This window comes from Chiloscyllium punctatum, chromosome 19 (genome assembly GCF_047496795.1).
Source record: "Chiloscyllium punctatum isolate Juve2018m chromosome 19, sChiPun1.3, whole genome shotgun sequence".
Lineage (NCBI taxonomy): Eukaryota > Metazoa > Chordata > Chondrichthyes > Orectolobiformes > Hemiscylliidae > Chiloscyllium > Chiloscyllium punctatum.
In genome coordinates, this window is record NC_092757.1 from 94,345,803 (window position 1) to 94,358,300 (window position 12,498).

A 12,498-nucleotide genomic window follows, 5' to 3' on the forward strand; every position below is an offset into this window, starting at 1 on the left:
AAAATAAGCACTACCGCAGTTAGGCGGTAGTGTTGGGGGTTAAATAAAAGGAAAAAAAGAAAAAAAATTAAATCTTCTATGCGATGTACTGTTACATTGGCCTTCCGAGCCAACGTTAAAGCTGATGAGCTGATGTCCTGTTTCTGCAGGAGGGTGGGATACTGCACCTCGGCAGTTACAGGAGATGATCGAGCTTGTGGGCCCATGGGCCGTCAGTTTGGTCAGGGGGCAATGATAACCGCTCATCCAACCTTGGTATCCTGCTGCGAGGAGGCAACTTCACCATCTCAGACGTTAAGGAGGTGGTGGGCGCGCGCCTCCTCGTCACTGATGTCATATACAGAAATGCTCTCCTGAGACTGATTAATGTGTCTGTCCCAGCGGGTAAGAGTGAACGGTCGGCCGTCCTGCAGCAACTACCACTATTGCTGGCCACGACAAAGCTGGTCATTCTGGCCGGAGACGTCAACAGCATCATTGATACTGATGGACAATCTGGCAGGAAGGACAGCAAACTAGATGCCATGTCCAGAGTCCTGATGGAAACGGTCAAAGATGCCAAGGTGCACAACGTCTTCAGCACGCCCGCAGTCTGTGGGCAGCATAGATACACCTGGTCACGGGCAGACGAGTCTATCCACTCAAGGATCGATTACCTGTTTGTGTCCCAAATGTTCTTGGTCAGATCCACCAATGCCAAGTCGGTGTTCTTTTCTGACTACTGTCTCCTACTGGCCGACTGCCACCTACAGGACGAGCAGTGGACTGGTAAGGGAATGTGGAAGCTAAACACCAAGTTGTTGACCCCAGGAAACATTGAGGAACTCAAGAGGGATTATGCAGGTTGGCCAACTGTGAAACCCATCTCTGACTCTCCAGCGGACTGGTGGGAAATGGTTAAAGGGAACATCAAAAGACTCTTCGTCCTCAAAGGTGTTCAGGAGGCAAGAGAAAGGTGGGCTGAGAGAAACCTGTTGGTCTTCCAGCTGAAGGAGTTGACCCCGACTGAGTGTTGCAGACTGGCACATCCCAAGGTCCAGGACTACGTGCTGAAGCTTGGGGCAGCTGCCGCCAAGGCAGGGTGGGGAAAGACCACCGTGTAAGGTCTGCTGCCAAAGAAGAACAGGGGCTCACTCAGTAATTGGGCTCCACTGACGCCTCAGCTAAACACCTGGATGGGAAACATACAGACTTGTATATACAAATGATTCAGTCTGATCTCTGTATGTAAAGGCACGCAATTAGTACATCACCAACTGTACACATATCAAAATATTGTTATGAATACCGACCACCCTGATATTTTGCACAGGAGAACGGTTAGCGGAGTTGGCTGGATGGCTGATTTATAATGCATGGCTCAATACCTGTACCACTATCCTGGTGAAGCCACGATTTTAGGAGCTGGTGTTGGACTGAGGTGGACAAAGTTAAAATTCAGACAGCACCCGGTTATAATCCAACAGGTTCATTTGGAAGCACCAGCTTTCAAAGCAATTTTTCTTCATCAGGACAACAACCAGCACGTGCGGCGGCCACCACAACGCGGGAAATTTGAAGGCAGAGGCCCGGATGTTGCCGCCAACCGATACCTAACGCTCGCGCCCTGACCTCCGGAAGCTGCCACTCGTCCCGCCTACTCACCCGACGCTTGGTGGATGAGCAGGTCTGTCACGATGCGTTCCATTGGTGGATTTCCTGTCACTCAGACAGTACTTCCGTTGTCAGGGGAGCTCGAGGCAAGATGGCGACGGCGGTGGCAATAACAGCAGCGGCAGAAGGTGCGAGACGGTGTGTGTGGAATGGGAGCTGGGCATTGCTTTATTCCCCCCCCCCCCCCCCCCCCCCAAATCACGCGTATCCTTTTCCAGCAACACATCTTTAGCTCTGATCTCCAGTCCTCACTTTCTCTTATCCTGTTATTAAGCAAAGCTCAGGCGCGGGCATCTTTCTGTTTGTGTAATATGACCATTTTCCATCAGGACTAACCGCAGCAATATCTGAAGCGAATGACGGGTGAGGAGATCCCCAACCGCGCCCAGTGTCTTCAGTGAACCTTTATCCAGTACTATCAGCTCTTCTCTCCTGTTTCACACCCTCCATGAGTAATAACACCCTATCTGCCCTTGAGGACCTTAAAGTCCTCAGGATTCAACATCGAATTTATTTTTCCTAGAGCAGGAACACCTTATTGCCCTCTCCACTCCACGCCCCAGGTCCTGTCGTGACATGGAACATACCTTGTTCAAATCCTACTTGGGACCCTCCACAGCCCTTTCTCCAGCACTGATGACATTGTTAATGCTGCTTTCCTCTCATTTGGAATTGGAAAAATGTATCAATTTTCCTTTCGATTTCTCCCTTCACACGGTCTATCTCTGTTTCCATTTCTGGATTAAAAATCACACAAGGAAGGAGAGGTGCTCATGCTTCCAAATAAACCTGTTGGACTATAAACTGGTGTTGTGTGATTTTTAACATTGTCCATTTCTCCCACAGTTAAGAAAAGTTATGAGAATGAGGGTGTTGCTGGCTAGGCCAGCATTTCTGGCCCATCCCTAATTGTGCAGACAGCAGTTAACAGTCAACCACATTGCAGTGGGACAGTAGTCACATATAGGCCAGGTAAGGATAGCAGTTTCCATCCCTAAAGGAAGTTAGTGAACCATTTGGGTTTTTCCCCATCAAGCAACAATGGACAGCATCAGATTCTTAATTCCAGACTTTTATTGAATTCAAATGAAGGAGATATTTGGTATGCTTTCCGTTATTGGTCAGGGTACTGAGTATAGAAGTTGGGAGGTCATGCTGTAGCTGTACAGGACATTGGTTAGGCTCCTTTTGGAATATTGCATGCAGTTCTGGTCTCCTTCCTACCAGAAGGATGTTGTGAAACTTGAAAGAATTCAGAAAAGTTTACAAGGTCATTGCCCAAGGTTGGAGGATTTGAGCTATACAGAGGGGCTGAATAGGCTGGGGATGTTTTCCCTGGCGCGTCAGAGGCTGAGGGGTGACCTTATCGAGATTTATAAACTCATGAGGGGCATGGATAGGATAAATAGACAAAGTCTCTTCCCTGGGGTCGGGGAGTCTAGAACTAGAGGGCACAGGTTTAGGGTGAGAGGGGTAAGATATAAAAGAAACCTATGGGGTAACTTTTTCACACAGAGGGTGGTACAGGTATGAATGAGGTACCAGAGGAAGTGTTGGAGGCTAGTACAATTGCAACATCGAAAAGGCATTTGGCTGAGTACATGAATAGGAAAGGTGTGGAGGGATATGGGCCGGGTGCTGGCAAGTGGGACAAGATATGGTTGGGATATCTGGTCAGCATAGACAAGTTGGACCGAAGGGTCTGTTTCCATGCTGTACATCTCTATGACTATGACTCTATGACCACCATCTGCCTTGGTGGGTTTCCAACTCTGGTTTCTATAACATTATTCCTGGGTTTCTGCATCAACAATCCAATGATAATGCCACTATGTCATTTCCTTCCCCTATACATCTGTACATCCTCACATCCAGCTTCGTGTAAGGATGTCGCCCCATTCTCCCAGTTTCTCTGTCTCTATCACATCTGTTCTAATGATGCCACCTTCCGTTGGGACAGCCTCAGAAATGCCTATCCTTTTCTTTAATTGTGTATACCCTGCCACAATGGTCAGTAGGGCACTTAGCCCTCTTTGACCTATCTCCCAAATTTCTGCTTTCCCTTCTTTCCAACAATAATGCTCAGGCTCCCTGGTGCTCACTTACCATCTAATCGTATATGCATCTAAAAGGACTGTAAGCCCTCCATTTATGTCACCTTCAACAAGATGCCACAACCAGATACATTCCCCTTTCCTCGATTTTGCAGGAATCATTCCTTCTGAAGCACTCTAGTATACTCCTCCATTCCCATAGCATCTTCCCATACAATTGTTTGTCTGTTTACCTCCTCCCTCCTCACAATCCAAGGCCCAGGGCTTACCTTCCAGGTGAAGCAGCTATTTATCGGTACTTCATTAAATCTAATTGCTGTTTTCACTGTTCACAATGTTGAGAAGATGGAATGCAGACTGGGTGACTGCTTTGCAGAGCGGCTATCTATCTGCAAAAATGACGTGAGTTTCCAGTTGCCTGCCACTTCAGCACACCACCATGTTTCCTTGCCAACACTTCTGTCACGCACCTGTTGTAGTGTTCCAGTGAGCCTTAGTGCAAGTTTGAGAAACAATATCTCATTTTCTGCTTGGGGACTAGAAGCCTCTAAGTTTGGGAGAAGATTTGTAGCTCAGGTGCTCGTTGTTGTGGTTCTGTTCACAGAAGCGCTTCACAGGAGGTTCCCAAGCACTGAGGATGTCACCTAGACAGGGAACGAAACAACTGCAACACAAATTCCCAGCTCGGTGAACAGAACCACAACAGCCTCTAAGATTCAACATCAAATTTGATAACTTTATAGCCTGATTCAATCTTTCTGTATTTTTAACCCACCCCACGCCTGGCCCTGTTAATGACGTAATTGCTTTTTAGGAGTCACCCGTTCTCATACTGTGAGGTTGCATGAATTGCATTCAGCACAGCTCACTCATTTTCTCACTCTAAACTCTTCTCACGTATTCAGCTTTTCCTCTACCAAATCTGCTATCTGTAATCTCCTTGTTTACTTATCCCTTTTAAATTCTCTCTTGTGCTGTCTCCACCAATCTGCTCACCTTTCATTGAGTCATAGTTATACAGCACAAAACAGACCCTTCAATCCAACCAGTCCGTGCTGATCATAATCCCAAACTAAACATTTCTTATTCCTGACTTTTCAGCAAAACTGTATCCTCATCTACCACTTCCTCTGGAAGTTCATTCCACACACGAACCTCTGTCAAAAAAATTGCCCTGCTGTTTTGTTAAAATCTTTCTCCTCTCAAAAATATAGCTAGGCGAAAGTAAATACTGCAGATGCTGGAGATTAGAGTTGAGAATGTTGAGCTGGAAAAGCACAGCAGATCAGGCAGCATCCGAGGAGCAGGAAAATTGACGGTTTTTTTGCTCCTCGGATACTGCCTGACCTGTTGTGCTTTTTCAGCACTACACTCTTGACTTAAAAAATATAGCCCCTAATCTTGAAATCCCCCCCCACCCTAGGGCAAAGAACTTACCATTCACTTTATCTGTACTGTTTTGAACTTAAAGGTGTGTACTGTACCTTTAAGAGAGAGAGAGAGAATGCTGTTTTGAACTGAGAGCTTACAAGTATACATGACTAGATGGCAATCCAAGATTGCACTGAAAAATTGAAAATATGTAGCATTTGGCTGTGAAATGGATACCTGAGTTCTGTTTAAAGATCTAGGACACTAATCACCAAGTGTTTAAATCTGCTGGATCTTTCGTACCCCAGATTGGTTCAGATCTGTCTAAACCTGTCCAAATCCCAGATAAGCCTCCAATCTGTTATGTCACGGAGGCGAACCCTCTGTTAATTAAACCAAACATCCAGAAAAGCTTGCCTCGCCACATAATCTGTTAAACTACGACTGACAGAACTCCCAGGTTCCACTATTTAAAGAAAATAACATCAATTTATTTTTTAACTCTAAAAGTGAGCATTAAACAACAACTATTCACAACTCTAAGCCCCACTTACTCTTAACTGTTTATTATCCGCTTCCAATGCTATAACAATGTGCTGTTCCATTTAAGACAGTTATTAAAATTACATCAACTTAATTTTCAAAATCTCTCAGTTGTTGTCTTTGTTTGTCTTCATTCTTCTGGCTGAGCATCTCCCTGGGTCGTCATCTCTTTTTACTGCGTGTATGTTTCACATGAATAGATTATGTTTCCTAATTTCTTGAAGTGCAAGATGTTAGATGGGCAATTCGGTCTTTCTACAGCAGTTGCTCTCTAATCAATTTGCAGAATGTTGGCATTCTTATATACCCAACATCAGATCATCTCATTGGTTTGTTGCTGGCAAAACAATAAATCCGAACTCGTTTGGGTTTTAGTGTCCTGGGGCATAATTTAAACAGTTTAGTTAAATTTGAATTGTTGTCAAAACTTAGGTATTCATTTCACAGCAAAATTTTGGATATTTTCCACTCTGGGACAGCCATCCAGGCATAACACAGGTACTTAGAGTCATAGAGATGTACAGCATGGAGACAGACCCTTCAATCCAACTTGCCTATGCCGACCAGCTATCTCATCCCAATCTAGTCCCACCTGCCAGCACCTGGCCCATATCTCTCCAAACCCCTCTGATTCATATACCCATCTAGATGCCTTTTAGCCCCCACCACTTCCTCTGGCAACTCATTTAGCTTGCAATTCAGAACAGCATTCTTTTTCTCTTAAAGGTACAGTAAGCACCTACAACTTCATAATAGTATCCCTCACAATTTTATAAACTTCTGTAAAGGCATCCCTGAACCTCCTATACACCCCAACTTCAACTTCAGCATAAATGCCACTTTTCCTAGCTACTAACCATTCTGATGAAGAGTTACTGGACCCAGTGTTAACTCTGTTTCCTTCCAGCAGATCCTGCCAGACCTGTTGAGTTTCTCCAGCAATTTCTGTCATGACATGTCTTTTTTCTTTAGCACAGCCACCCTGTTTTCATCCACTTGAAGCTCCAATTATCACCTGCAGTCATTTTTTCTATAGCGTGATGGTCATGTTCTTGTGCACCCTACTCTACACACAATAATTGCGCAATACGAATAACAGTGTTGGTGATATGGTCGTGCTATAGCCAACACACATTTTAAAAGTTTGCGCTTTAGAACCAGAATCCCCATTTGTCAATTGCGTTACAGCAAATTTGCATTGGTGAAATGTATGATATAGCAGAATGACCTATATCTAGTTTTCTTCACAAACAAATAAATTGCTGGTGAATCTCTGCAGGTCTGGCAGCATGTGTGGAGAGAAGTATAGAGTTAATATTTCAAGTCTGATAGACTTCAGAATTTTTCTTAATTTCAGATTTCCAGTGTGCAGCTTTTATTATAGCTGATTAAACTACTGTGGCTCCTGATTATGGGATGTAATGAGATTTGTTGGCTTTGCTCATATTTTAACCAATAGGATAGCATTTGTCCTTTACTGATTGGCTGCTCACGAGAGTAGTCTCAAGTATTATCGTGTGCAGTTTCAACTCACTGCTCAGTGCTGCCCCATAATAAGAACAGCAGTAGTCTGTAGCACAAATACAGCCATTTGATAAGATTATGACTGACCTTTGACCTTAATTTTATACCTGCACAGTTCCCAAACTTGGCATTTCCCCTGAAGCCCAAAAATCCATTAATATGTTTCTTGACTATATTCAATGATCTAGCTTCTGCTGTCAGAAGTAGAGAGTTCCAAATATCCAGGGCTCTCTGAATGAAGAAACTCCTACTTATCTCAGTCTTAATTATCAAACCCTCATCTGAGACTCTGCCTTCTAGTTCTAGACTTTCCAGCCAAAGGACATAATCTTTTGCTGTTCATCCCGTTAAGCTCCTCAGCATTTTTGTTCATTTCAATCAGATCATCTCTAATTCTGCTAAAATCTGGAGCATAGAACTAATCTTCTGAACCTGTCATAGCACAACTCACTCACTGCAGAAATTAATGCAATGTACCTTTGTTGAAACAACAGTATATTATTATACTGTTGTATAATTTTCAAATGGCTTTGTGAAACATGGGCAAAGCTGACGTTATGTTCAATTCTCAAGGACGTGCAGATGGGGCCTCAATATATATCCTCAGGTGGAGTAAACCTCAAGGGATTTTATCCTCAGTAATTTTCTCAACCTTAGCATTGAAGGATAGTTGAGAAATTTTAGTTTGCAAATTTTCTTTTATTCTTGCTAAGACTTCCTCTGGAAAATAATGGTACTTTGTAGTTAATGTTTTCCGACTTAAGTGCTGAGCTTAGCGACTCTCAAGCTGTTTTGTTTCCCCAGAAAGGTCCCGAGGAAAGTACTCAGCCGGCTGCATCACTGTGATTGTGGTATTGGTTGGCCTGCCTCTTTGGTGGAAGACAACAGAGACATATCGTGCCTCGCTGCCTTACAGTCAGATCAGTGAACTAGATATTCTCTTGGTAAGTGATTCAATGGCAGTACATTGGGCTTTGTCATATTGTAAGATGTGAATGTGCAGTTTCCTGACTAGGTACTGATGAACGTCCACCAATATTCAGTGGATAGCATCCTCGTCTCTGAATCAAAAGGTTCTGGGTTCAAGTCATAATCCAGAAACCTGGTGTACCCTCAGGGAGTGCTGTATATTAAAGGTGCTGTTTGTCAGCTGAGGACTTGTCTTTACTTTATAAGATTCCCATACAGTATGTTGAAGATGAGCAACTGAGATTTTCCTGATGCCACGGCCAATATTTCTCTTCATTAATGCCTCTCTAAAAACAGATTATTATCCTTATTGTTTTGCTGTGTGTGCAAGCTTGATGTGAATAAATTAGCCACTACACCCTGAGCCAGGAACCCTGGGGTATGTATCAGAGGTAGCTCCCCATGTTCAGGCCTTTTTTGTGGGGATGGGGGCATCTCCTGGTTAGGAGCAGCACTGGGGCCTGTGATTTCTTTACCTGGTCTTGGTGGATACATATCAAACATACTTAGTTGACTTTAAAACTCTGTCATATTCTGTGCTAAGAAAGATGTTTTTGAAATATGTCTTTTTACCTTTCTCTGGTTAATGGCATGTGCCTGAATTGTGCTGGGGCACTGGATGTGACCCCATTTTCTATACAATACTGGGAACTGATAGTGAAGGTGCTTATTTGCAGACATTAAAGGTGAGCTCTGCTTGTTGCAATTCCACTTGCCTCATAGTAGCTTTTCCAGTTGGCATCTAGATTATGAATGGAAAGCAGCCAATAGGATGATTGGTGAGTGTTTGAACTGGCTTGAAGAATGGCTCTGGCACTGTGACCAGAATTATTTGCAAAACTATAATTGGAATTATTAGACCAATTACACCTGCTGTTATCATAGGTGTGCATTATTGAGAATACTTTTAGTTTATGGAACATGTATGCATAATGTGAAAGATTGCCTTGACCTTTGCAACTTTGAATCATTGAGTGCAAACATAAGGAGGACAGTCAGGAAGGGCTGTGGAAAATGAACTTTCCTTTCTACATTTATGCCTTCAGGATGTATCATCATCAAACTGACCATTGTTCTTACTCAATCTTTACACACAACTTCCATCAGAAAGCAATCAACTTGTTACTTTTTCTCTCGTGACCCTGATGGTAATCAAGTCCCATTATTCCACAAGCTGTCACAAATATATAAATGACCAAATCAGTCACTAAAAGTTTATAGAGAACACTACAGTACTGCATAAGCCCTTCAGCCCTCTATGTTGTGCCAGCCTTTTATCCTACTCTAAGATCAGACAACCTACATACCCTTCCTTGGATTATCTTCCATGTGCCTATGCAAGAGTTGCTTAAATGTCCCTGACTCTGCTATCACTGCTGGCAGTGCATTCCACACACCCAGCATTCTGAGTAAAGAACCTCTTTCTGACATCTCCCCTAAACCTTCCTCCAGTTACCAAAATTATGCCCCCTCATAGTAGACATTTCCACCATGGGAAAAAGTCTCTGTCCATTCTATCTATGCATCTCATCATCTTCAATGTCTTGATCAAATCACCTTTCATCCTTCTTCATTCTAGTAAGGAAAGCCCTCGCTCCCTTAACCTTTCTTCATAACACATGCCCTCCAGTCCAGACAGCATCCTGGTAAATCTGCACCCTCTCTAAAGCTTCCACATCTTTCCTATAATGAGCTGACCAGAACTGAACACAACATTCCAAGTGTGGGTCTAACCAGGGCGCTCTGAGCTGCAGCATAAGCTTGCAGTTCTTAAACTCAATCCCCTGCTAATGAACACACCATACCGCTTCTTTGGGGTGGCAACTTTGAGGGATCTAAGAATATGGGCCCCAAGATCTCTCTGTCCCTTCACACTACCAAGAATCCTGCCTTTAACCCTGTATTCTGCATTCAAATTCAGCCTTCCAAAGTGAACTACTTCACACTTTTCCAGGTTGAACTCCATCTGCCACTTATCAGCCCAGTTCTGTATCATGTCAATGTCTCGTTGCAACCTACAACAGCCCTCCACACTATCCAAAACTCCACCAATCTTTGTATCATTGGCAAACATGCTAACCTACCCTTCCATTTCCTCATCCAGGCTGAATACTTTCCATCTACTACCACCCTCTGTCTTCTATGGGCCAGCCAATTCTGTATCCAGACAGGCTTCCCTGTATCCCATGCTTCCTTACTTTCTGAAAGAGACTACCATGGTGAACCTTATCAAATGCCTTGCTGAAATCCATGTACACCACATCCATTGCTCTACCTTCATTAACATGTTTTGTCACATCCTCAAAGAGTTCAGTAAGGTTTGTGAGGCATGACCTGCCCCTCTCAAAGCCATGCTGACTGTCTCTCATCAAATTATGATTTTCCAATAATCATAAATCCTGTCTCTCAGAATCCTCTCCAATGCTTTGCCCCCCACTGACGCAAGACTGACTGGTCTGTGATCCCCTAGATTAACCCTATTCCCTTTCTTGAAGAAAGGAATAACATTTGCCATCCTCCAGTCATTGGGCATGACTCCAGTGGACAGTGAGGACGCAAAGATCATCGCTAAAGACACAGCAATGTTTTCCATCGCTTCCTGTAGTAACCTAGGGTGTATCCCATAAGGATAGATGGGTGTATCCCATCAGGAACCCTTTCTGAACACACCTGACAAAAACTGCTCCATCCAAACTATTTGAACTAAATAGGTTCCAATCAATATTAGGGAAATTAAAGTCCCTCGTGACAATGACCCTGTTATTTCTGCACCATTCCAAAATCTGCCTCCCAATCTGCTCCTCTGTGCCTCTGTTGCTATTGGGGAGCCAGTAGAAAACGCCTAAATAAAGAGACTGCCCCTTTCCTGTTTCTGACTTCCACCCATACTGATTCTGTAGGACGATCTCCCTTTCTGCAAGCTGAGATGCTATCCCTGATTAGCAATGTCACTCCTCCACCTCTTTTACCTCCATTCCCCACCCTAACAATTCCTTGTGTAACATCCGAACCCCAGAACATCCAACAGCCATTTCTGTCCCTCTGATATCTATGGCCACAACATCATAGTTCCAAGTACTCTTATTCCTGATTCTCCTTGCATTAAAATATACACACTTCAACCCATCACACTTGACTGTACCTTTGTCCTATCAAGTGCCTATCCCTCCTCACAGACTCTCTGCAGGCTGTATCTGGCAGTTTACTGCCTACTCCATCATCTGATTTGCAGCTCATATTCCCACCCCCGCCAATCTAGTTTAAACCTTCCTCAAAGCTCTTGCAAACCTCCCGTCTGTGATATTGGTGCCCCTCCAGTTCTTGTACAGGTCCCACCCTCCCCAGGAGGTATCCCAACGATCCACATATCTGAAACGCCATCCGACACCAACCCCTGCAGCCATGTGTTCATCTGCACTCGCTCTCCAGTCCTCGCCTCACTGGCACATGGCACCGATAGCATTCCTGAGATCACTACTCTGCTCGTCCTGCCTTCTAGCTTCCAACCTAACTCCTTATATTCTCTTTTCAGGTCCCTCATCCCTTTCCTTACCTATGTCATTGATGCCGATGTGTACCACGACCTCTGGCTGCTCTCCCTCCCCCTTAAGAATCCTGTATACTTGATCCAAGACATCCCTGACCCTAGCATCCAGGAGGCAACACACCATCTGGGCGTCTTGCTCACGACTACAGAATCTTCTGTTTGTTCCTCTCACCTTTGAATCTCCTATCACTATTGCACTTCTCTGTTTCCCCCCCCTTCCCTTCTGAGCCACAGAGCCAGGCTCAGTGCCACAAACCTGGCCACTGTGGCTTTTCCCTGGTAGGTCATTGCCCCCAGCATCATCCAAAATGGTATACTTATTATTGAAGGGAATGGCCACAGTGGGTCCCTATTCTGTCTGCATATTCCATTTTCCCCCTCCTGATGGTCACCCAGTTACCTTTAATTTAGGTGTGCCTACCTCCCTATAACTCCTCTCTACTACCCCCTCAGCCTCCCGAATGATCTGAAGTTCATTCAGCTCCAGCTCCCATTCCCTAACGTGGTCTGTGAAGACTGGAGTTGAATGCACTTTTTGCAGGCAAAGTCAGCAGGGACTTCAGTGGTGACTCTGACCTCCCACATGCTGGAAGAAGAGCATGTAACTGCCCTAGCCTCCTTCCTCTCTGCTCTAAATTATCAAGAGAAATTGAATAAATTAGCCATAGCCCACATATTGATCTTTCCTAACTTTGACTGCTGTCGAGGACAAAAGAAACTCATAAGATTTCATCAATAAACCAAAAATAGAAATTTATTTATTGTAAACAAATTTAACCTTTAATAAGTTGTAAAGCAAATTTTTAACTTGTAATATTCAAACTTAAACTAAAGGTA

General features: G+C 44.0%; 1 protein-coding gene across 1 annotated transcript in view; it reads left to right on the top strand.

Annotated features, from left to right (window-relative positions):
• Positions 1-1,686: 1,686 nt before the first annotated feature.
• Positions 1,687-12,498, top strand: part of pigs (phosphatidylinositol glycan anchor biosynthesis, class S) — a 54,885-nt gene continuing 44,073 nt past the window's right edge. The window contains exons 1-2 of the mRNA XM_072590104.1: positions 1,687-1,781; positions 7,950-8,089. Coding sequence (XP_072446205.1) covers positions 1,745-1,781; positions 7,950-8,089 — 177 coding nt within the window. The 5' untranslated portion in view covers positions 1,687-1,744. The remainder of the gene's footprint in view (positions 1,782-7,949; positions 8,090-12,498) is intronic.